The sequence below is a fragment of the Dipteris shenzhenensis genome, chromosome 8 (assembly GCF_047967505.1).
Source record: "Dipteris shenzhenensis isolate YYH24624 ecotype China chromosome 8, Dip_SZ_1.0, whole genome shotgun sequence".
Lineage (NCBI taxonomy): Eukaryota > Viridiplantae > Streptophyta > Polypodiopsida > Gleicheniales > Dipteridaceae > Dipteris > Dipteris shenzhenensis.
This window is the reverse complement of record NC_141603.1, coordinates 16,823,011-16,849,055: the sequence shown is the minus strand read 5'-3', so window position 1 is coordinate 16,849,055 and position 26,045 is coordinate 16,823,011. Positions and strand designations below refer to the sequence as shown.

General features: G+C 43.6%; 1 protein-coding gene across 1 annotated transcript; it reads left to right on the top strand.

Annotated features, from left to right (window-relative positions):
* Positions 1–26,045, top strand: LOC147899194 (uncharacterized). The gene is made up of 7 exons (XM_087378105.1): positions 1–270; positions 438–495; positions 599–679; positions 22,456–22,494; positions 23,048–23,290; positions 24,521–24,659; positions 24,958–26,045. The coding sequence occupies exons 1-7, from the start codon at positions 83–85 to the stop codon at positions 25,350–25,352; spliced, it is 1,143 nt and encodes a 380-aa protein (XP_087234231.1). The 5' UTR covers positions 1–82; the 3' UTR covers positions 25,353–26,045.

Genomic DNA, 26,045 nt, shown 5'->3' with positions numbered 1-26,045 from the left:
TGCTCTCCAAGCTCTAGCTATGGCGGCTATGGCGTCTTCTCCTCCTCCCTTCTCTTGATCTCTCCCTCTCCACCTTCCCCTCATGGCTTCCAAGCTCTTCAGACCCAGCTTCTGGTACTGGGATCCCTCCTCCTCTCACCCTCCTCGTGTCGGCATCGTCGTCATCCTTGGCTGGATGCTCAGTCGCCGCAAACACCTCGCTCCTTACGCTCGCCTCTACAAGTCCTGTGGCTGGGATTCCCTCATCTGCCACCCCCAGCTCTTCAACCTGTGCGCCTCCTTCCTTTCCCGTCTCGACCTCTTTGCGCGCGCGATTGTTTGGAAATCCTGCAGTGAGGAAGCCTGCGAAATCGCGGTGCTCTTTATCGTAACTCCATGTGGTAGTCGACTTGTGAACGTCCTTAATCCTTTGCTGATAGGCTGAGAGATGATTGCAGGTTCCGGCCCAGCAGGGCAACGGCCTTGGCTATGAACGTTTTGGATGAGCTGGCTAAGGTGGGAAGTTCGAACTCCTGTTCTCCATAGTGGCGCTCTACTTCTCTTAAGTCTCAGTAGGCTATGTCAGTCGTTTTTACCAAGCAGGTTGTTCTCTTCGCAGGAGCTAGAAAACCATCCCACTCCTGTAGTTTTCGCTGTTTTCTCGGGAGGGCACAAGGCTTGTCTGTACAAAATTATACAGGTCCGTCTTTCTCTATCCCCGCATGTCGAATTCTGAGCTAGTCTGAAGTTCAATTCTCTTTCCTTCACCCTCTAGTCCTTTGATATGTGTAATTTTTCCCAACTCAGTTCTAGTACATGATAGTTTGGGACGAGTAAGGATAGAGGTGGAGAGGACCAGGACCACTGAAAGACAAGAGTAGAAGACGATTTAGGAGTTATTTTTCCCTTTTGTTGGTATCTAGAGAAGACAATGTTGGATTGATGGATTGCAGCGAAGCTTTGGAGTCGGGGAAAATTTATAAGGACTAGAAATGAAACCTACCATCTCATCTCAGTAGGTCTTATAGCTCTATGGAATATGCACGAAAGGATATGGATGACGCGGTACTGCGGTTGCACGATATACAAATCACATTTTATTATTGCACATGCACGCAGCTCTGACGTGAGAAGCGACCCCTCTATATAAGTTCGGAAGATGGGGTAAGACTGGCACGAGAACTGAAGACTTCATAGACGATTCCAAAAACACATTCTTTGTTTATCCATTATGCTATTCTCAAGCTTTTTCCGACAGTCATCATTATCTCTCATTGCCAACGCAACGTTGCAACTATTTCATCGATCACCCACTACCACGAATTTCGCTAACATAACTACAATCTTTCGCTACCCAGCGCAGTCTAATTCTTTTGTATCCTGTTTATAGTTCATTTTCGTGTGGAATCTGGTATAAAAGGCTTTCCAGTTGTATGCATGGAATGGTGAGTAGATACAGCGGAATGCTTTAAATGCAGGTCTTATCTAGCATTCCGAAGTTTTTTTTGAAGATGCATTCTTCCCTTGTTTGTCTTCCCGTGTGGCAAACAACTGCTGTTTTGTAAACAAGCTCTTATGGTCTGTGAGAACGCTCTGGGCTCTCTCTTCCGTTGAGTTGGTGGTTACTAGCCCCCTTGATCACTTTACAAAAAATAGATGCATGGTATATCATTCTCTTCTACCTCTGCTTCAAGCCCTCCTCATAGGCTTATCATACATAGCCATACATTGATCATGAAACACGTAGGGTTATATGACCATTTGCCAGAGAGCCAAGCTACATATCGAGACAGCCTAATACAAGTACGAGGTCATGCTGAAGAGCTTTGATGTCAAAGTTTAGCGTCACTTGGCACCTCATTGATGGATAGATTGGGGAAGGTCGTGGTAGATGGGATGATGCTTTGTATAGTTGGTTATGATGACACATATATGGGCATGGTAGTCTAGGAGTGCCCTCGTGCCCACATATCTTGTAAACACGTCCTCAAGTCTTGAACTTACAAACCTGCCAAAGAGAGTATAGTGAAGGGGGGAAGGGGCAGATTTGGAGATGGGGAGAGAATAGCATAAGGAAGGGAGAAGAAGGGGAAGGAGAGAGGAAGAGAGAAGAATGAGGGTATAGAGAGATAGAAAGAGGGAGAGAGAGAGTGTGAGCGTAGGCAACAGGTAGCAGGAAGGAGGAGGGAGAGTAGATAGGATTAGATGTCACATCAAAAAGTCCCTTACAATCCTTTTGGGTTGACTTATATAGTCCCCCACAGTTCCCACATTTCCCCTACTATTCTCCCATCTATTTCCCCCTTAAAATCCATCTTTTTGCCACCTTCATTACAGCCATCCCTTCCCAAAGAATTTTGCCCTCAAAATTTCCAAGAGGCTGCCCTGGATGAGAAGGATACAACAGAAACTGATCAGCTCTGTAGGAGATAGGGGTAGTCCTGCACAATGCTCTCAGGTTGCCAAGAATTCTCATCTTCCGTTAAACCTTTCCATTTGATGAGGTATTCTGTGTAGGCTTTGTTCCTGAGTACATGATCTCTGAAGCCCTTGATTTGCTGCGGCACATAGATTATGTGGCCCTCTTCATCCATAGGAGGCAACTCAGGAAGAACCTGGACATGCTGTCCGACATGTGGTTTCAGCAAGGATACATGGAAAACATTATGGATCTTGGAGGTACTGAGTAGTTCCAACTGATATGCTACCTGCCCAACTTTGCGGATGATTTTGTAGGGGCCATAATACCTGTGGGCAAGCTTTGTGTTGGTATTACCTTTGAGCGAGGAATATCGATTCTTATGGAGACGTAAATGCACATAATCCCCTTCTTCAAAAGATAAGTACCTCCTTTGTTCATCCACATACTTCTTCTGCTTGGCTTGGGCATCCTGCATATTCCTCTTAGCCAACTGCAGAAGGGCATTCATACTCTCCAAATCATTCCTTGCTTGCTGATTTTTCACAGCCAAGTCTGCAACCCTGGAAGGCATTCCCACTTTGCATCCATACATAGCCTCGAATGGACTCATGCCAATAGAGAGGTGTTTGGTGTTGTTGTAGCAAAATTCAGCCAATGCTAACCATTTGTCCCAAGACTTCTGCGTGTCATGACAGTAATGCCTTAGATACTCCTCCAACCACTTGTTCACCCTCTCTGATTGTCCATCCGTCTGTGGATGATAAGCAGTACTAGGCGCAAGGGAAGTACCAACTGCGGTGAATAACTCCTGCCAAAAGTGACCCATAAATTTAGCATCCCTGTCACTGACAATCTCCTGAGGAAAACCATGGTGCTTGAACACATACTCAATGAATTGCCAGGCAACCTGTGAAGCGGAGTACCGAGTCCTAGTCGGTATGAAATGGGCCTGCTTAGTCATCCTGTCAACCACCACAAATATGCTATCCCAACCCTTATCTGTAGAAGGCAAGCCTGTAATGAAGTCCATGGCAATGTGAGTCCATTTGCCTTTAGGAATGGGTAGCGGTTGCAGAAGGCCTGCGGGTAACCGGCTGTCAACTTTATTTTATTGGCAGGGCAAACATTCGCTGACAAACTTAACCACATCTCGCCACAAATCATCCCAAATAAAGCTCTCCTTGACTTTTTCATATGTTTTTGTGATACTCGTATGCCTTGACATAGGGGATGAGTGCATTTTCTGTAATACCATCAACCTGTACTTGGAGTCTGGCACAAGATAAATTCTGTCCCTGCAACATACCAGTCCGTTGCGGAGCTGAAATCGAACATGTCCTTGGCTGGACGGACTCTGTAACTCCACAAAAATAGGAGCTGCATCAGAATTTTGCATGTATTCCTCCTGAATCCCAAGTATCCACTCCTGATGAAGCGTGGAAATGGCAGGCAGTTTGCATGACCACATCTTGGACAAGGCATCAGCAACCACATTCTCTTTCCCCTTTCTATATTCAATGTCAAAATCATAGGACTGAACTGCAGCCAGCCATCTCTTCTGCTTCATGGATAAATTAGGCTGCGTTAAGAAGTACTTGAGTGTCCTGTGATCCGTTTTGACCTTAATCTTGCTACCGTACAGGTAGTGGTGCCATTTTGCAAAAGCATGCAAGATTGCCATCATCTCTTGATCATAAACATGATAATTCATTTCTCTGACATTAAACTTCTTGCTCTCAAAAGCAATCACACCATGCTCTTGTTTTAGGACAGCCCCTAAACCTTTGCCACTGGCATCCGTCTCAATAATGAAAGACCGTGAGAAATCAGGGCACACCAATATAGGTGCATTGCTAAGGGCATCCTTGAGGTTATCAAAGCTGAATTGTGCTGCTTCTGACCATTGGAAGGCATCCTTTTTCAGCAAATCAGTGAGAGGGGCAGCCCTTTTGGCGAAGTGCCTACTGAATCTCTTGTAAAAAGAAGCAAGACTCAAGAAACCTCTGAGCTGCGTGGTATTTTGTGGCTGCGGCCACTCCTTAATGCATTTCACCTTAGCTAGGTCTACCCTGATTCCGTGCCTGCTTACAACATGACCAAGATATTCAACCTCCTCTGCCATAAATGTGCACTTGTTGGCCTTGGCATAAAGCTGATGCATTCTCAAGATTTCTAGCACTTGTCGGACATGGTCAATGTGTTCCTGTGCATCCTTACTATAAATGAGAATGTCATCGAAAAATACCAGCACACATTTGAAAAGAAGGTGGTGTAAGATCTTGTTCATGAGTGCCTGGAAGGTGGCTGGTGCATTAGTCAAACCAAAAGGCATCACCTTGAACTCATATAATCCTCTTTCTGTACGAAAGGCAGTCTTATGCTCATCACCCTCTTTCATCCTGATCTGATGGTAACCTGACCTCAAATCAATCTTCGTGAAATACTGAGCACCCTTGAGTTCATCCAGCAGGTCATCAATCCTGGGAATAGGAAACTTGTTCTTAATGGTGGTCTTATTCTATTCTCTGTAATCAATGCACATACGAAAAGAGCCATCCTTCTTTTTCACCAGGAGTATTGGAGATGCAAATGGCGAGGTGCTATGAGCAATGAAGTTTTTCTCAAGCAAATCTCGCACCTGTGTTGCCACTTCTTCCCGTTCAACCTTAGAGAGTCGGTACGGGGCCTTGTTTATTGGTTTACTACCATGTTCCAGGACTATGGCATGATCAACATCTCTTTTTGGGGGCAACTGAGATGGCATATCAGCAAACACATCCCCAAATTCTAAGAGCAATTTCTGCATTTCACAATTATCCACATGGGGAATACCACCCTCCTGAGGTACAGAGACATTCAATGCGTAAATGGCACTTTCGTTCTTGAGCTCCCTAGCTAGCTGCCTTGCTGAAATGACCTGCAATTTCTGATTCACAATGCCCTGCAATGTAACAGTTCTACCCTTGTGGCAAAACTCAAGAGATAAAGCATTCAAATCTATACTGATTTTCCCTAGGGATTTCAGCCAATCACAACCCAGGACAGCATCTATGGGTCCCATATCCAATGCCAAAAGATCACCTGCAAACTCATAATGATCAGAAAACTTGATCCTGGCATCCTGGCAACAATGTCTGCTGATCATGTGCTGCCATTCGCGATCTCCACTTTCAGACCAGATTTTGGATGGAGGCAATAACGTGTGCAGCACATATTTTGAACAAATGCCCAACCAAGGCCCTTAAAAATGTGACTCCCTTCGAGGCTTGGTATAACAGAAAACCCAATATGGACTACATTCACAACTACAATTGAATGTGTATGGCTCAGAATATTGATGGCAGATCTTCGTGGTGGTGTGCAACCATCGACTCCCATATTCACTGACAATGAGAGTGCTATTGCAGTGGCACCTTGTTTATGCACACACAAAACACATTGAGATCCATTGTCATTATGTTAGAGAGAGATTGTAGGAGAGATCATTTTAATCTGATCCCCTATACATCAAAATGTTGGTCTATCTCTGTAGCAACTAATCCCAATCTTTGCAATGTTCTACAATCAATGAAACTGTGAGTGCTACCACTGTCTATCAATACATGGACAGATCTGCCATTAATCATTCCCTTCAACCTGATTGTGTCAGCACTTTTGGCACCCATCAAGGCATGTAGTGAGATGGTATACAGTGTAGATTGGGCATCCCAATAAATCTGTTCATCATCCACAAGAACATTACCATTAGCATCACCTCTGACAGGAAAAGGTATTGTAGGTGGATGCTCCAACACAGAGAGTGTTGGCTTACGGCCTTTCCTGCTACATGTAGGCTGAATATCAATCTCATGCATCGCATGAGTGGTTTGCTCAATAGCCCCACCCGGATCAAAAGGAAAAGCAGTCCCCTTTGTGGCATCTGTGTCAGGAGACTCATCTGCATCATGAACTCCTGTCAATTCCTCATGAGAGACATCATGGGGGTCTGCTACATCAGCCACTTCATCATCATCATATAATTCAATTATCATGCTGAGTTTGGCTGAGCTGACATTCTTCATTTTGCACACATCTCGGTGCTCAGGTGTCCGTTTCTCTCCACACCTAAAGCATAAATTTGCCTTCTTCCTACTGTCCATTATGGCTCTGGAATGTTGTTTAACTTCTGATTTGCCAAAACCAGCACTGGGTTTGACTCCTGTTTTTGCATCCATGGGCCTGTATGGCTTTGCATATGGCATCTTACTTCCAGAAACCGTTGGATATCGTGGGAAGGAAGCAGCTGCTGGTTTCTTATCAATCCAATCAGCAGAATTTGTCTTCCTGTCAGCATCATAAGCAGTACCATAGAAGCTATGTGACACATGCTTGTACTTGCCAGCATATTTTGGCTCAAACACCTCAGCAAGCTGGGCTGCTCGCTCAATGGTTAGAGGATTGTGAGCTCTCACATCAGTAGCTAGAGAGGGATCTAAGCCTTGTATAAAACGCAGCAACTTCCCTTTCTCAGAAATATCCTGTACAAACAAAGAGTCTCCAAAAACGCTGCAAGTACTCCTGGACCGTACCTGTTTGTGACAGTGCATGGAATTCAGCAAGGTACTGTTCAAGGATCAGGGCCGAGACGAAGGTCGTGACCATAAGCTCCTTGAACTGTTTCCAGGTGGTAGGCTTCTGAGGTGACTCGCATGTAACGCCACCATGTATGTGCATAATCCTGTAAATGCATGCCAGCAAAAATGATCCTCTCCTCATCATTCTTAGGGTAGAAGCGGAAATAATCTTCAAGCTTCGTGAGCCACTCCTCCAACTCATTGGGAGTGCGAGTGTCACCCTTAAACTTATGCACAGAGATCTTATCTTTCACATCTTTGGCTGCGTTATTCCTATAGTGACTACCAGCATACTCACGCTTGAAGCTCACATACTGTGAAAAGGGCATCTCATTACGAACATCCTCAGGCAAAGCCCTATATGAATGTAAGGCATCTGAAAGCATATCATCCATGTTTACATGCTGCCCACTTCCAGCATCATGCTGGTTAGGAGAACCACTCCCCTGATGCATAAAGTGCGTCTGACTGAAAGCATTACCTCCTTGATACGCAGGCTGAGTCTGACTGAATGTATTAATAGGAGGTGTCATCGAAGCATGCAATCCTTGCTGAGTCTGCCTGCCATAAACATCTTGGTGGGTGGGTGGCATAGAAAAAGGTTGAGAAGAGGATTGGCCCCTCTCCCAACTGCCCTGAAACCCAACACCCAATCCAGGCATGCTTGCCGTTGGCAAAAATGTGCCAATGGGCCGGCCCAAAATGGACGGCTCAGCCAATGAAATATGCGAGCCAAATGGAGGCCTGGAATCAATAAGAGAAGTGCTCAGCGGCACAGGCAAGGCATCACCAAAATCAACATAATCCCCATGCTGGGGTGCATGCATAGAACCAACATCATAAGTGCGACGGCCATCAGCCATAAATCCCTTGTGTGGGTCAGGAAAATCACCCTGGCTATCCGATTGATCCCTGTGCTGGGGTGCGGGCTGCTTACCCTTATCGTGCATACTGATGGCGGTAGTGATCTGTTGCCCAATGTTCTTACCCATCTGGGTGATAGCTGTATCATGCATAGCCATAGCAGTGGTGAGCTGTTGCCCCAACTGCTGACCCATTTGCTGAAAAGCCCCCTGAAGCATCAAGGCCAATGCATCTAGAAACTGTGTGTCGGTAGGCATAGCAGAAACTGGATGTGAAGGAGATGCACCCTTTGTGACCGGCATCTGCTCGTGTTGAGCAACATCGTCACCGTGCTGAGATGACTCATCCGACCGGGGTGCATGTTTGGGTGCCATGAGTGACATGAGGAAAATGTGCCAAGTGTCGAAAGCTCGATGTAGAGGCTCAAGAGGTGTCAGTAAAGAGGCTCAAATGCAGTCGTTGAAGAGGTTCGAAGAAAGCTTGGTGAAGAGGCTGGAAACGGGGCTCAAAATGAGCCACGAAGGTGGCTTAGAAAGGCCCAGAATAGGGCTGTTTTTTTTTTTGTGGAGCTTAGGACAACTAAGACACCTAGGGTAGTCTCAACTAAGCCAAAATGACTAAACCTAACCTTACCCAATCACTAACCTAACTAAATAGCTAACCTCCACCCGAAACCACGACTAAACTAGTTAAGGTCAAAACTAACCTTAGGCTAAGGTTGGCTCTGGCGGCAACGGCTACATGGTGCGGCGGAAGGAGGCGGAGTTGGCGGAAGAGGGTGGAGATTTGGCATCGCAGCGCTGAAGAAGAACAGGGGCGGAGCTGGCGGAACAGGGCGGAGATTTGGCATCACGATGGACTCGTTGAAGCTGGACATCGAGCGGACAATGAGGGTGGAAGAGGGCGGACAGCGTGTGATGGAGCTAGGTCTATTTGTGAGGTGCCAGAGGAGCTAGGTGACGGGTAGAGAGAATGGACGGGTGACGGTAACGGAGGTCGACGATCAGCAGTAGACATTTTTGCCATATAGGGTAGCCCTCGTACGGCGACTTACTCGTCATCTGTCCCACAGCTGAATTGGAGCTGTATGACCTGTTATCCATCTGTGCCCCAGACGAATTAGAGCTCGTTGGGATTGTAGATCTTATTGCTCGAGGTGTTCTACGTTTGCAAGGTCTAGCGTCCGTCTTCTTCGTGGAAACTTTGTTTGAGAACGCCATTCATTCCAAAAGCCCTGAGTGTTGGCGTACAGTTGGTGTAACAGGTACTGAGATTCGGAGTGAAGGGGGAAGGGGAAGCAAAGGTGCCAGAGTCGGTGCTCTGATACCAATATAGTGAAGGGGGGAAGGGGGAGATTTGGAGATGGGGAGAGAATAGCAGAAGGAAGGGAGAAGAAGGGGAAGGAGAGAGGAAGAGAGAGAAGAATGAGGGGATAGAGAGATAGAAAGAGGGAGAGAGAGAGAGTGAGCGTAGGCAACAGGTAGCAGGAAGGAGGAGGGAGAGTAGATAGGATTAGATGTCACATCAAAAAGTCCCTTACAATCCTTTTGGGTTGACTTATATAGTCCCCCACAGTTCCCACATTTCCCCTACTATTCTCCCATCTATTTCCCCCTTAAAATCCATCTTTTTCCCACCTTCATTACAGAGAGGCAAAGTTTGGAACGACTTGGAACTACAAGCTCAGTATGAGTTAACACTACGCTCTATATTTTTCAGATTCAGCTCATTATGAGCAAGGGCAATGTGGTAGTAAATAACTTGTCTTTAGTCCACAAGTCAATACAATTCGATAGGACATCATGAAGAGTGGCAATTATGAAGCAATAGTAGGGAACTTGTACGTTGGCAGCACAACATGATTGTATCCATAGTGCCTAGAAATGGCATTTTTGGGCACCCGAAACGGATCGTTGGTTCCGTGCCATTTTTGAAACCAAAAACGGCATTTTTTGACAGCTCATTTATTTTATTTTATTTTTTGGGTTTTGTGCTTTTTTGCAGTGCCTCTGAAATTTGTCAAAGGAAACGTATATATAGAGCAGAAATGTAAGAGCTTGTAGACACCAATGCTCAGCTATAGAAGCAAAAATACCAGCACACATATACCCGCCTCAACCATCGAGTAAGAAGTTTTTTGCTCTCCCTCTTCAGCCTCTCCTTTTGCTCTCCTCTCATCCTACACCCCCCCTCTCAGCCCATTGCCCCTCCTTGCTCTCCTCTCCAACGTCACTCCTCCTTGCTCTCCTCTCCAACCTCTCCTTGCTCTCCTCTTCAACCTCTGCTTCTTGCTCTCCTCAGCCGTTGCTCTCTTCTCCTTGCTCTCCTCAGCCCTTGTCCTCTACTCTCCTCTCCTCGTCCTCCTCTTAGGCCTTGTTGTATAACATGCATTAATAATAGTTACATATATATTATATATATTTTATTAACCTTAAAAATTGAAACTCCGTTTCCATCGTTTCTTCTAGTGCTTGAAACCTTGAAACACCGTTTTTCGTCCGTTTTTGTTTTCTCGTTTTCGAAACTCTTGGGAACTATGATTGTCCCTAGTTGCAAGTGGAGTTCTTGGCTAGTGGTGAAGGATGCACAAAATGAAAGCATAGGTTTAGATTATACTTTATGTGACAGAGGAGAGTATCATGATTGGCTTGTTAACTGTGTGGTCAAATTTTGGTGGGTGGTGGGCATGAGGCTGCCTTCTCTGCTCTTGCAATGAAGGGGGGGCTGGGGCTGAATCAGTGAAGCATTTGAAATGGCAAGAAAAGGGAAAAAAAAGGAGAGGGGACAAGGAAAGGGAGAGAGATTAAGGGGTAGAAGAAGAGGAAGGGGGAGACGGAGAGGAAGAGAGATTGGGAGAGAGAGTAGGCAGCACGTAAGAGGAAGGAGGAGGTAGTAGATAGGATTAGATATCACATCAAAAGTACATAGTAGGGGGTAGATGGGGACTTATGTAGTCCCACCACATTTTCCACCTAAAGGGCCTCTAACTTAGCCCTTTTTTCTCCTTCATTACAGCTTTCCCTTCCCTTAGAATTTTATCCTCAAAATTTCACCGCATGGTTGTCGAGAAAGTGCAGCAATCAGCAACTACTAATCACTTTGGTAGGAGATAGGGGTGGTCTTGGACAATACTTTCTAGCTGCCATGATTTTCATCCTCAGGGAGTCCTCGCCACTTGACAAGATACTCTATGTAGGCCTTGTTTTGGAGTACATGGTCTTTGAAACCTACGATGCGCTCCGGAATATAGAGGATGTGGCCCTCATCATCCATAGGTGGCAACTCAGGAAGAACCTAAACATGCTGTCCTACATGCGGCTTCAGCAAGGGCACGTGGAAAACATTGTGGATCTTGGAGGTATTGGGTAGCTCCAACTCATATGCCACCTCTTCAACTTTGCAGATGATCTTGTAGGGACCGTAATATCTGTGAGCAAGCTTCTTATTGGTGTTACCTTTCAGCGAGGTACAACGGTTCTTATGGAGGCATAAATGCACATAATCCCCTTCTTCAAAAGATAGATACCTCTTGTGTTCATTGCATACTTCTTCTGCTTGGCTCGGGCATTCTGGATACTCTTCTTAGCCAATTGTAGAAGGGCATCCATTCTTTCCAAGTCATTTTTTGCTTGCTGATTTTTCACAGCTGTGTCTGCCATTAAAGGTGAAACCCCAACCTTGCATCTATACATTGCCTTAAAAGGGCTCATGCTGATGGAAAGGTGTTTGGTACTGTTGTAGCAAAATTCCCCTGGACTTTTGTGTATCATGACAAATGTGCCTCAAGTATTCCTCCACCCATTTGTTCACCCTCTCTTACTGTCCATTCGTCTCTGGGTGGTAAGTAGTGCTAGGTGTGAGGAGAGTACCCATTGCTGTGAATAACTCTTGCCAAAAGTGACCCATAAACTTTGCATCTTTGTCACTGACAATTTTATGAGGGAAGCCATGATGCTTAAAAACATGCTTAATAAATTGCCAAGCAACCTATGATGTTGAATATTGGTCTTAGTGGGTATGAAATGAGCTTGTTTTGTCATTCTGTCCACCACCACATAAATGCTTTCCCATCCCTTCTTTGTAGAAGGCAACTTTGTGATGAAATCCATAGCGATCTAGAATAGGGAGACGCTGTAAGAGACCTGCGGGTAGTTGGCTGTCCCTTATTTTGTTGTGAAGGCAAGCATTCAGCGACATTTAACCACATCCCGCCACATGCCATCCCATATAAAACTTTGTCTGATTCTTTCATGTCTTAGTAATACCAGCATGTCATTCTGTATGAGATGAGTGCATTTTTTGCAAAACCAGCCTTTATACTTCAAATCAGACACAAAATAAATTATGCCCTTGTTGTACAACAGGCCACTATGAAGCTTAAATGCAGCATGCCCTTGGTTTGAAAGCTCTAGTAACTCCAGAAATATGGGAGCTACCTTCGAATCTTGCATATACTCTTTCTGAATCCCATGAATCGAATCTTGATAGATGGTGGAAACGGCAGACAAACTACAAGCCCACATTTTAGACAAAGCATCGGCAACCACATTTTCTTTCCCTTTCCTGTCAAAATCGTAGGACTGGACTGCAGCCAACCACCTCTTCTGCTTCATGGACAAATTGTGCTGCGTAAGGAAGTATTTGAGTGAGTACTTGAGTGTCCTATGATCTGTCTTAACCTTAATCCTGCTATCGTACATGTAGTGCCATTTCTCGAAAGCATGCAATATGGCCAGTATTCCTTGATCATAAATATGAGTCTAATTCCTTGGCTGTAAATTTTTTGCTCTTGAAAGCTATTACTCCATGTTGCTGTCTCAGAACTGTCCCCAAGCCTTTGCCACTTGCTTCCGGCTCTATAATGAAAGGGCATGAAAAATCAGGGCGAGGAAGGAGGAGGTAGTAGATAGGATTAGATGTCACATCAAAAGTACATAGTAAGGAGTGGATGGGGACTTATATAGTCCCACCACATTTTCCACCTAAAGGGCTTCAAAAGGTCCTCTACTCGGCTCTTTTTTCTCCTTCATTACAGCTTTGCTCCTTGTGCACAGCTGAATTGCCAATTTTCTGATTTGGTTCTTGAAGTATGATGCAGAGCTAGACATGGAGATACAACGGATGCAAGCATTTGCAAAAATTTCAAATCTCGCATAATATCAAGGACTGGTAGGATGCAAACCTACATTCTCCAATGGAGGTTGATGTGCGGACAGCAACATAGGCTAGGCTGTCAATTCAGCCATAGAACAAGCTGGACATTTTTAGCAATGTGCCATATCCCTATGTGTTAAAGTCACATCATGTCGAGAATCATGGCAACATGACAACATATGGCCGCATGGGGAAGCCAATTGACAATGTGGCAAATAGTGATGTGTGTTGGTCAACTAATGCTTGCCCGATCAATGAGATGGCAAGTCAACCTTCATCTAGTCAGCCTTGACTGTAAAATGGGAGAGTGGCACTCCACTTTCAATGACAACATCTCAAGTTCTTCATTGCTCCAGTCATAAAGATAAGTGGCTAATAAATGTTAAAAGTAGGTGACATTTCCCTATGACAACAAATGGTGAATTATGATGCCGATCAAGTAATCTTCTCCACCAAACTCTAGTATAATTTCATATGCAAATAGAAAATATTACAACTTTTTAGTTTTACTGAGTCAAGATCATTACATGCATGTATCTAACCCATATATAGTACCGACATTCTCTTTCTAGTTCTCCATGCTTTCTCTACTCATGCCACCTTGAGAAAGCTACCAAAAATGAGATTAAAAAAAAAGAAATTATTGAAAGTTGCTTGGCAAGTGGGAGGAGGCGAATGAATGTGTGGTTGCTCCGAGGTAGAATCACAATACCATTATTCATTGCCACCACTAATATCTACTAAGAACTCGACAAGTACATTTAGACATCCATGTATGAAAACAATTGGTCAATCTATTTTTTCCTCTCTGGGAACATATTGGACTTTTCATAACATGAAGTATCATGGATTTGTTGGGAATTCCTCTCATGGGGGGTGGTTGAGAACTTTACAGATTTTGATAATTGGCCAATCGACATGGCAGCTAGTTTGTGATTGGTTCATGCAATGGATAGCGTAGATGGTTGGTCCATGGGTGCATGCTTGGCCACTTGGCACAAGGTGTTGCAATTCTCTACGTATGCATTGTGGCGGTTTGGAGACTTCTCGTGACTAATTGTGGTAGTGACGAACCTATATATGCACATGAAGATAAAGAGCTTGGTCCTTTTGTCCGAACAGTTCTTGCTCGTGAGAGTCGGTTGTCTAGATTGTTCCCAGTAGTTGATACATTAGGGAAGGTGTTCATGTGTAGGGTCCTTAGTGGAGTTAGAGAGTCATGCCATATATGCTCATTGTAAAGGCAACAAACTTGGTCGGGTTGCGTCTTGTTTTGCAATAGATTTACTGTGTTCCATCTCATGTTCTCATGTCTCATAGATTTATTTAGATGTTATGTTTTGAGTGCTTAAGAAGAATTCATATGATAAATCATAGGGTTGTGATTGCATGAATAGTTTGTTGCATTTTACGTGTTGTAGATACAAGTAAAGCCAATAGGCTCTGGTTCATCCTAATCTACAACTAGCACGGTTCACTATCACAAGAAACTTCGGGATTTCTCTTGGTGGTCTCCGAAAACAAACCTTGATTGAGCTCCACTTGGGTCAAGTCCTAAGTCCATTCAGGTACCACTAACCACTCCTAAATTTATGAATTTGGTCTTTAACATTTTCTTCAACAAATTAAAGAGACTCCGCGGGTCTTTAGAAACCCAGTATAGCTGCTTATGCTTGGGCACTGATGACGACATAAGTGTTGCTTTGCTTGCCAAGTATGTCTTCCTTTTGTTTTTCGTAAAAGTTTTTGTTTACCTCTTTTTTCTTCTCTTTCATTTTCCCTTTTATTTTTTGTGTAGATTTTTGGTCTTTAGAACAACAAAAAATCTAAATTTGTATGATTGGACTGATTCTAGTCTTACAAAGGTATATATAACATTGTTCATTTATGGCTATGGTCATAATTGGACAGCCTTCAATGTTAGCTTGCACCTATAAGCACAACTCTATAGAGCTATGGATACCAACAAGGTCCAACTAGTAGAAGGCTACAAATGCCCTCACATGTCTGCATGGAAGGTTTCCACCATCCATCTTAATAAACACTGAGTTTCAAGCATGCTGGTCTTCAACTGTCTTCAACAAAGTCATTAGTATTCATTTATGGCTATGGTCATAATTGGACAGCCTTATGTTAGCTTTGACCGATAAGCACAACTCAATAGAGCTATGTATACCAACAAGGTCCAACTAGCAGAAGGCTATGAATGCCTCTGTTGAAAAAATAAACTCAGTTGTCTGCATGTAAGGTTTTCACCATCCATCTTAGTAAACACTGAGTTTCAAGCATGCTATTGTATTCAATGTACATATGCATAGATTATGCATCCTTATCTTCACTTCATTTTCGTCTTGTTGGAGAAATGAGAAAATTATGGAAGTACTTCCATCCATTGGTCTCTGAATCTCAGAGCCAGTGCCCTAATCAGTGCCAGTGACTAGTTGACCTTAAAATGATCTTTTCCATTCTAATCCCTCATGATGAACTCAATACTACTCCCATTATCCTCTTAACACCTTCTCATTCACAAAATATCATGATGGCCAGTTGATCTTTGGAGCTTTAATTCTGACCAAATGTTCTAACTTTCTTAGTCACCTCCACTCATCTTCATGACAATTGTCCAGGCCTCAGATGCAAAAGCACTATATTTTTTGTTGTCCTATGATCATTGAGAGTCTCTAAGCACTCAATTTGTGGTAGTATTTAAGTTATCTCCTCAAAGCACGGGCAACTAGGTGGATCTGGATCTGTCTTCGAGATCGGATAGTTGGTTCTATCTAACATACCTGATTCGTTGAAATTTGAAATTGGCATGCAGGATGCCATGTGGCGCTGTGAGATTTAACTGCAAAAGGAATTTCAACTCTCAAAGTAAATTGACCTCTTGTCACACCTTACTGAATAGAAGGCTTTCCTCTTTTGTTGTCAAAGTCAATCTCTGAATTGTATGGCTTGATCACCAAGGCATACACTTCTTGGGTTCAGATCTCACCTCCTCTATATCGTACTTCCTTGATTATGTTGGAGAATCTATGTATGCACCCTAATATTCCTTGATCCCGTGACCTCCCATGAAATGGAAGAACATAATACCGAAGGAAGTATCTTGAACCAAAGCAAAGTACTCAGGTAAATCCAACTTCAGTAGACGTACAGAAGAAATGCTCACAAAGTCACTCAGATCTGAGATGATAGACTGTAGTAGACCAGCCAAAACAACTAGCTCAAAACACAGGTCATACAGCCACAAGCCCCCATAGAGATAACTCTGGCTCACAATATTGCTTAGCTGCATGCTCCTCTTTGGACTCTCAGTGGCTTCACATGAGTGTGTTGCAGTGAGCACAAGAGCTCTTTGATACAGACTCTGTCCCCTCCAGTCTACTGGCCGAGCAGCTTTGTTACAGACCCAATAGTGTGACATCACCTGACTGGTCTGTCGGTCTACCGACCCAGACTGGGCCCTTCTTGCCAACCAGGTCACACCAATTTAAGGCCCTTTCGGGTTCTGAACAGAGGCCCATTTCCTGGGCTCATATCTTTCCCAGCCCTGGCATATGTTCTTTGCCCACAGCCCGTAGGGCCTGATCCTATTTACTTTAGTAGCCTTTTATTTAGCTTTGTACTTTGTACTTTACACTAGAGGCTTTTAAATTGTTGCCACGTGGCATTTAAGCAAGGTAAATATAAATATTGTTTCCCTAATCTTGGAATGCAAGGTTCAAGTTTAATTTCCCACCTTTGAATTGGGATCAGATCCCCTTCCAATGTTTGCAGATCTGCCTGTTAGAAAATACCCAACAGAGGGTACACGCAGCGGAAGACTTATAGTAATGCCCATGAGCTCACACAGTGTGCGGTGTGGGTGTGGAATCACAAACTTCTTTACTTATGTGCATTCAATAGATGTGCAGACTCATCAAATAGACCTCCACAGCATGCTATAAAGGCTCAAATGCAGAATATCAAATACATACCAGACTGTTGTACTGCCTGAATGTTCGCCCTGAAAGCAAACTCTCATTGACGCACCCACCAATCGCTTGTGTAATCTTGTACGGTCCCCTTCTGAACTCCAGCATCCATCTGACCATGAGACCCCAGGGCCCTCCATGGAATCCACCCTCGTGTTAGTGTCGACAGCCATACACCTGGAAGGTACCAAGCACTCCATGCTGTCCTTCACCTTCACAAAGACATATGACTCCTCGTCGACCCACATCTCTATGTCAGACATCCTCATTGTGATTTTTGGATCAACATATCTGACCTCGGTAACACTTGGTGATGTCACCAGGAACAACTCTTTGATTACCATATTTGCTTTGGTCTCTCCCTCTGAATCTGAGTCAGCAGATTCCTTTTTGTTTTTCTGATCCGCCTTTTTCTTTCTGCAGTCCTTTGCAAAATGTCTTGGCGTATCACAGTAGAAGCACTTCTTCTTTTGCTTCCTCTTAGAAGTCCCCTCGTCGTCAGAGTCGTCTTTCTTGGACTTGCCACTGTTAGGCTTGCCCTCTCCTTTGCCAGCAGAATCCTTTGCCAGCATCGCGTCATCTTTGTCCTCGTTGTAGAGCTTCTCTCGAGCTTTCTCTTGTAGTAGCGGTTTGGTCCTTTGTCCTGCTGTCACAGCCGTAACAAAGCTCTTGAAACTCCGAGGCAGTCTCCTCAATACCATCAAGGCCAAATGGCATGACTCTGTCTTCTGACTAATTGCTGCCAGCTGATCCCTCACCACCTTGACCTTCGTCAAATGGCTATGTACCGTATATCCTTCTTCCCCTTAAGATTGTAGAGTTGATGCTGAAGAAGCACAATCCGGGAGGTGTTGTCCGTCTCGTACAGATCCTTCAGGGTGACCCACGCCTCTATTGACATCTCGGCCAACTGGATATGCGGAAGAAAGGAGTCCGCCGTAGTCCCTTTGATTATTACCAGGGCATGGGCATCTCTGTCTTCCCAAGCTTCAAGCTCCTCTCTGTCTACTGCCATGAGTATCTCCCCTTTCATGTCCACCATGTCCTCCGGCTTCAACTCCACTCCGGTGGTCAGCTTCCACAACTTCCGAGCCACTAAATGACTACGGATCTTCACTTTCCAAATCGGGTAATTAGTCCTGTCTAGTTTTTCAGACTCTCCAAAGTTAGGGATAGTGAAAGAGAGAAAACTGGGGGAGGAGGAAGGGAAAGCAGGGGCTGAAGAGGGTGTAGAGGTTGACATCTCTGCTGTTTATACCATACAGCAAAGTCAACCAAACTTAATTTCAGTAGACCAGAATTCTGAACGCACCTGACTGAACCTGAGTCACCCTCCTTCTCGCAAGGGCACAATCCTCCAGGCGTGGAAGTTGATTCCGAAGAGCTTCTGAATCAGGGTCGTCCTTCAGCAAGGTCCTTGCCTTCAGGCTCCCACACCTGTGAGCCTCCTACTTGGGCTCTGATACCATGTTAGAAAATACCCAACAGAGGGTACACACAGCAGAAGACTTATTGTAATGCCCATGAGCTCACACAGTGTGCGGTGTGGGTGTGGAATCACAAACTTCTTTGCTTATGTGCATTCAATGGATGTGCAGACTCATCAATAGATAATGAACCAACCAGATAGAGAAACCACCAAAATATATATTTCCGTCCACAACTAAGAACACAATACAAAAGAGACAGATCCAGAGTCCCACCAATGATGTGGTCCTCTGATCCTACCACAAGGTCCTTCTCCTATCTGCTGGCTCTCTCTAGACTCGAGCCCGCGTGCTCCACTTGGAGCTTCTGTAGACTTTCCGTCCTTTGACATCAGCTCCTTGCTGAGCAACACTACTCCTTCAGCTTCTGGATGTAGGCCCCAAGGGTTGTGCTCTGCTGCTCCTTTCTGCTCTGCTGGAAGCTGCACTGCTGGATACTGAAATGAGGCAAGAGCCTCTCCTTTTATAGGCCTAGGGCCTTGCTGAAAAAACCGACCAGCCTGCTCCAATCTGGCCGACTGGACAGACCAGGTTGGCTGGCCCAACCGACCTGGTTGGATCAGCCCAACCAGCCCTTTAAGGGCTCCAAAACCGGGGCCTTTTGCCCCACACTTCTAGGGCCTTTGGCCCTCCAATCAAAGCAGGGGCCCAGCCTATATAAGGCATGCCTACTGCTCACTGACAGCCCCAATTTGCTGCTCCACCAGGCCTGCTGGTTCTGCCCTCTGCCAGGCTCTTCCCAGCCACGTGTCCTGCGCCGTACTGCCCCCTACATCCTGCTGTCCTGACCTGCCTGTACCGTGCCATCATCAGGGTCTGTTGCAGGCCCTTCACCTGCCCACTACCCTCGCCATATGGCTTGCCATGCTGATGCCATCTGCAGGTCGCAATCCTGTGAGGTGCTGCCCATGTGGCAGCCCCATCTCTTTCTTCTCTCTTGGGCACATCCTGCCCTAGGTCTCCCTCCCCCACGCACTCCTCATTTGGGGGCTTACAGATGGGGAGGTGACCTTTCCAACACTGCCAGCCTCTCCGGAGATGTATGCTTTTAAATTGTTGCCATGTGGCATTTAAGCAAGGTAAATATAAATTAATTGTTTTCCTAATCTTGGAATGCAAGGTTCAAGTTTAATTTCCCACCTTTGAATCGGGATCAGATCCCCTTCCAATATTTGCAGATCTGCCAGCCTCTCCATGGACATATTGCTTCCTACTTGGCAGCCCATCTTCTACTCTTCTTACAGTTTACTCTGCCCAAGTTGCAGCCTATACCTTGCCCACGTGGCAGCCTTTTTTGCTGCTATAGTCTGCCCATGTGTCATTCTAATATATGTCCACATGGCAGCCCTTGTGATGGGACAAATCCATTGTAATCTCCCCATGTGGGATGTATATCTCATGCCTACATGGATCTCTTGCCCTCCCCAATCCTACACAGGCATCATGGCCTAATGCTATCCTATATGGGGGCTTACGGGTGAGATAGTGAACCCTGATCTCCAACAGCCTCTCTATGTGGCTGTTAGACGGTCTGAATTCTGAAGCAATATGTAATCATCCACCTCCTATTCATTGCCCTTGGCTTCTTATTTGGGGCCTTACAAGTTATTATTCAACCTTAGGTGGATGTCTACAGTGTGGAGCATTGGTTCACAACTCCATAGTCCATTATTAAATCTTGTCGATTTTGTTAGTCCATTATAAAATCTATACTTCTCTATACGAGGCCTTCAATCCCCTTTCTACCTTCAATAAATAGATAGCACTATGCAACAAAGAACCTTATTTGAATCACAAAAGTGAGATCTTTGATAGATCTCTATTGGAATTTTGAATGCTAGCACAACAATGAAATGTTTAACCTGTGCCTTGCTTTTATTCATAACAAGTTCACCCACAAACGCATAGTAACAATGCCCAATTGTGTGCAGGTAGCTCAAATATCCATTAACGGTATACACTCGTGCCAATGTTAAACAACTACAATAGAGCTCAACTATATATTGGCGTGTGGATTTGTAGTGAGAGCATATGTTTATACTATAGTCTGTATTCATTGGTGGGTATGGATGATGTTGGTGGGGATGCAGAGTAGCTAGTCGATGTTATGCGTGATGGAGTTTATGGTTTTCAACCTTATGAGTGACTATCATGAGATTGAGACTGCACTACGCGTTGTGTTTTTAGAGGATGAGTTTGGGCGTGTTCCTAGATTCATTTAGATATATAGAGATTAAGCATGTTGGACATAGAGTCCGTGCACAAATTCATGCATGCCACTCACATGTTCACAACATAATCTCTCTCTGTCTCCCTCCCACCCTAGAATTTTTGCATACATGTACGTGCGTACATGCACACAAACTATGCATACACTCACATGTATGCACACAACGCATGGAGACATGCACAAACTTGTGCATGACAATTTGCCGTGTGTATATGCACCAACACATCATAGTTGCCAGGGAACCCTGTTTCGTAGTTGTGGAACGCTGAAACGGCATTCCCTTCAGAAATGGTTATGGAATGCCTATAGAATATCAAACTTTTGGAATGGTTATTGAATGCTGGATAACACCTATGGAACGTCTAGGGAACGCTCCCTATGCTGTTCCTCTGCCTAAGTCTTGTATATGATTAGGATTTTGTTTATGTCCTAAGTTCCTCACTCCAAATTTCGTGTCCCGATTCATCTATCATATGGATTTTGTTTATGTCTTGACATCTTGACTCCTAATTTCGTCCAAAACCAATTGTGCAGGTAGTGTGTTTTTTAAGTTTTTAAGGAGTATGGTGATGTGGTATTCCCTTCCCATTCTCGTCCCCTAGGATTTTGGCGTTCTCGTTCCCTAGGGTGTTGGCATTCCGTTGGTGTGGACGTTCCCTAGTAACTATCAACACATATTATAACTACGTTTATATTAACACTTTCAATTTATACCTTATGGTCTCTCTTAAGAGCTTTGTCAACTTAGCTATCTGAGGTCATGGTAGAGTTTGTGATTAAAATGTTAAATTTATTGGTGATGTAGCATTAGAGAGACTAGTTTACAAGATTCTTTTTTGCAATTTAGCGGATGTGTAATCTCCATGCAATATATTGAACTAGCTATTTAGAGTTGCTATTGAAATAAGCCAAGCTTCTGTGGTTATCCCCAGATATACTATTGCATCTCTCAAGGAAATCAATGGGACATTTTCATTTCTAGGTTTTAGAAGCAATTACAATGATGGCTATGGCTAGGTAGTTTCTATTGTTGGCTTATCTAATTACAATATAGTCTTCTTACCTCGTAGCAATGTTGAAACTCTTCATGAAAGCCTCGATATAAGTTTCAACCATGTGGATTCTTTGTTTTTTCGAGATGAAATTTGCAAATTCATAAGTTTGTCCAAGACTGTAGTAGGAAGTTAGTATAGAGTGTGAACATATGAGAATACTTAGTGCTAGCTCTATTTGGGAGCTGCTTGAGGAATTGAGGTCTTATGTGAAGGCGCCCTATGTGGCATGTTCGTACATTTGCTAGCTTGCCTGAATTTGAGGCAGCATGCTTAAAGCCTTTATTTGAGAAAATGATTGGCAGACCTTATTGAGTCTACTCCTATGCTCTTTTGTACAACTGATTGTTCATTGATACCATCTATTTGAGTGTTGCATTGCAATGTGACATTCTTTGTAAGTTGTATGCCTTGGAAGATCGCATTTTCCATAAATTTAGTTGCTTAAGACAACTGAAATTTGAGTTGCCTTTTTTAATCCTTCGGAGGATGTGAAAGGATGAAGTATGATGTGTTTAGATTGAATCTGTCCATGAAGTTTCTATCTTACAATGCTCTTCAAAAAGGCGGGTTGTTTGGGGTAGAAGTGGAAAGAACAAACACAACGTTGTATCTTTATGCATGCTTATGTGTATGAACTATTCGACTTGACTGAAATGTCCACCTTATTTGTACAGATATTGCTAGGCAAGTGCGATGGAGTTAAAACTGACGTGGTAAATATCTAACCTCTTTGTTTACTCTTAGAAGTTTCCACCCCTAGCTTTTGTTGTATGGTTCGAGTGGAGGTTCTTTTCCTTTTGCCGTTGTTGCTTTTTTCCTTGTAGAATTGGTCAACACCTGTGCTCTATCAAGTGCACTAGTGGTGGGGTCATCCATTCATTTTTTAAAAAGGTAGAAAAGGGGCTGTGGTCCGCAACATTTTGTATTGGCTATGTTTTGCCCTTTATGTTGTAACGTTTTGTGCAATCAGATTGCCATTCAGAAAGTAAACGTCTGTCATGGTTTGAGTGTTGTTATTTCTTCATGATAACTTTATAAGACTGAGGGATTCCAAATTGTTTCTCCGAAACGACCTGTGAACTTGTTGTGTATCTCTGTATCTTTGCTTCCGGTTTTTTTGAAGTTTTGCACGTATTATCTTTATGATTGTATCTTAAATAGTATTGTATTGGTTTGATCACTGAGTTATATGTACAAGTGCAAAAATTAATGACATGGCAATAAATAGAGGCCCATCAGAAATGATAGATTTTGTTGTGCTTGCAGGGGAGGTTTGAGGTTGTGAGAACGTCCCTAGCAGGGCTGATGTTTGACTCAAGCCCTGTGGATTTTGTTAGTGATCTTGGTGCAAAGTTTGTGAGCCACCAAGTGTTGACGTTGCAACCAGGTAGGCCGATAGCGATTGTTTCGTGTGGAGCTTCTGCTGTAGGAAAAGCTGTGGATGTCATTTTCTCTGGACAATTGGAACCACAACGGATAGACCTTTGGAACACATTATATTCTACAGTGGTAAGAGATGCGTCTTTTCTTATAGCTTTTTGAGTTTTTTTGGCTTAATTCATATAGCTATTTCAGAATCAGTCTTTTAATAGTACCACAATTTTAGAGTAACAACTTTGTTTTTATTAACTGTATGACGTCCTGGAAACTTATCGCACTCTGCACTTTTTCATTCATGACATGAAGAAATCGCCATTAAAATTAGCTGCAATATCATGGCACAAAATTTAAGTAAAACGGTTTTGATTACCTGTAGCTGCAACTTGGTTTAATCAGTTCTACTTCCTTGTCTCATAGGTCTTGTTGCCTTTCAGTGAACGTGAATACCATCATACCACATTATTGTCTATTGATATCCATCCCACCCAACCCCCCTGTTTCGTTCTGTGTTTTTTTTTTTGGGTTTCTCTCTCGCTCTCCTCAGAATGGGATGATACGTAATGGAGGTTATGGAATATAGGAGAAAAGTCCTAAACATTGCTCCAAGATTGTGGCTCGAGATGCAAATACCTAAAATCAAACAGTCTTAGTTACCCATAGTGCTCCAACTCTTGTGTAATCTGTTGTGTCCCCAGCAGACATAAATATGATGCACCGCCCTGCTGCCCTCCTTTCACAGCACTCGGCCTCCCGAAACCTGGTAGAAGGGTTTCTTGGGGGATCTCTCGGCTTTTAGACCAGGTTTTGGATTGAATACTCACAGGAAGTGCTTGATGCCAGAACGAGTAAACTGATGAATTCTATCTATAGGGTGTGTGACAGGAATGGACTGTATAATTGTTGCTTTTGGGTAGGCATTTGCTCGTTTGGCTATTTTAAACTTACTATATTTTGGATGTTGTGTTAATATTCCGAGTATTTTAAATCGAGATCCACTGTACATGGCAACTTCAGTATAAAGGTTTGATTAGTTATGTGTGAAGTGGTGCCGATTGTTAACTTCAGTATAAAGGTTTGATTCCTTAAATATGAGGCGGTGTAAGATAACTTCAGTGCATGGAAACTTCAGTTTAAAGGTTTGGTTATTTGTGTGAGGCGGGGCCAGATTAGCTTTTGGATTTGTTCTCCCAACTGTTATACAAGGAACATAAATGAAATCGGACAAACTATGGACAAAAGAACAAGCCGCTATGTTTTTTTCAGTTTATAGCTTTGAAGAAGTCAGACAGGTTAACATCGATAATCATTATGCTTGATAATCATTATGCTTGAGAACTTACTTCGATAATTTATTTGCAGAATATTGGACCTATACTTTTTCTTTGTTCTGAGAATGACAAGCTTTCTCCGGTGGAGACTGTGCACATTTTTGCATCAAACCTACGTAAACTTGGTGGAAATGTTTGCATAGTTTCATGGAAAGAATCAGAGCATGTAGGTCAGTTTCCTATTTTCGCTTTCTAAATTTGAGTAACTTTACTTGATCAGACCTACGACATGGCCAATTCTGAAAAACAATCAGCTCATAGTAGCTGATTGACGTTGTTATTACAATTTACATGGCCGCTCAGGTCATAGGAAGCGATCGGCCATCTATTCTTCGGGCATCTCTTTGTACATTTCCAATCTGAAGTATTTGCTGGGTTTATTCTGCATTTTGTTATTGAGGATGACAGTTTTAGGGTGATGGTTTTTGTTTGGCATCATTTCTCTGACTTGAGGAGGCTTGAAATCAGGTCATTTTCGACTATATCCTGAACAATACTCAACTGCTGTGAGTAACTTGCTTGCAGAAGCTGCTTCTCTCTATTCTACGCGGTCGAAAGAAAATTTGAGCTATGCTTCTGTATTAAAAACTGAAAGTATCGGAAGTATGGAAGGTTTCGTGGCTTCTTATGATAGACCAGCAGCTTCTTGGACAGACTTGCCCGAGCCTGTTGTAATTGAAATAGAGCGAGTATCTAAGCTACCGCATGTGCAATCCAAAAGGCAAGACAAAGATGCAAAGGAGAAACTTATTTTTCCTGCTGCTAATGTCTATCAGGGTATAGAACTCCAAACTTGTTCCGAGTCTGTAGATTTGAAAGACGGGGGCTTGCTTAAGGGTGGTGCCATCCAGAGTAGGCTTTAGTCCGCATTTTACAAGGTGCAACCGTTGGCCAATCAAAGATGATTTCCGTGGTTACCCGTTTGAAAATCTGTACTATCCCATAGGTGTTGCAAAGCCGAAGATGACCTTTCGAAGTGAGCCATACTGACCAGGAGCAATTGACCTTCTTGAGACATTTTGATGTACTCCAAATATCTATGTAACATCCGAAGCTGGTAGCGGGCTTTCCATCAGGGTTTTGATTACCTGGGAAGAAAAATCTAAAGCTGAGAAATGAAAGAGAAGTGGAGATTTTAATCATCATGTTTGAAATGTCAAAGTGTATAGCGGTCTGGTGGTAACAAGGGTTGATCCTACAATGAATCAATAGGCACTATTGTCAGTGCTTTTTATCACGTTTTGGAGTATCTTCTCATGTCGGGTGCTGGTATAATGTCTTATTTGTTGTAAGAAAGGTGGTCAAACATCATGAATAATTTCGAAGATGGGAACCACAATGCTTCCTGCTGTAGCTATTGTGGAGCAGAATTTGTTCACTGCGCTTGGGCCTTTGAGAGTAAATAAATAAACATCGGGGGCCACATTCTCAACATGTGCTACTCTTTGTAACATAATAACCACCGACTGAGCTTTTAATGTTCAGTTATACCTGATTTGGAGTATCTAGGAATTTCAGGAAAGAGGTTCCAAATCAGCAGGCATGATGAAGTGGTG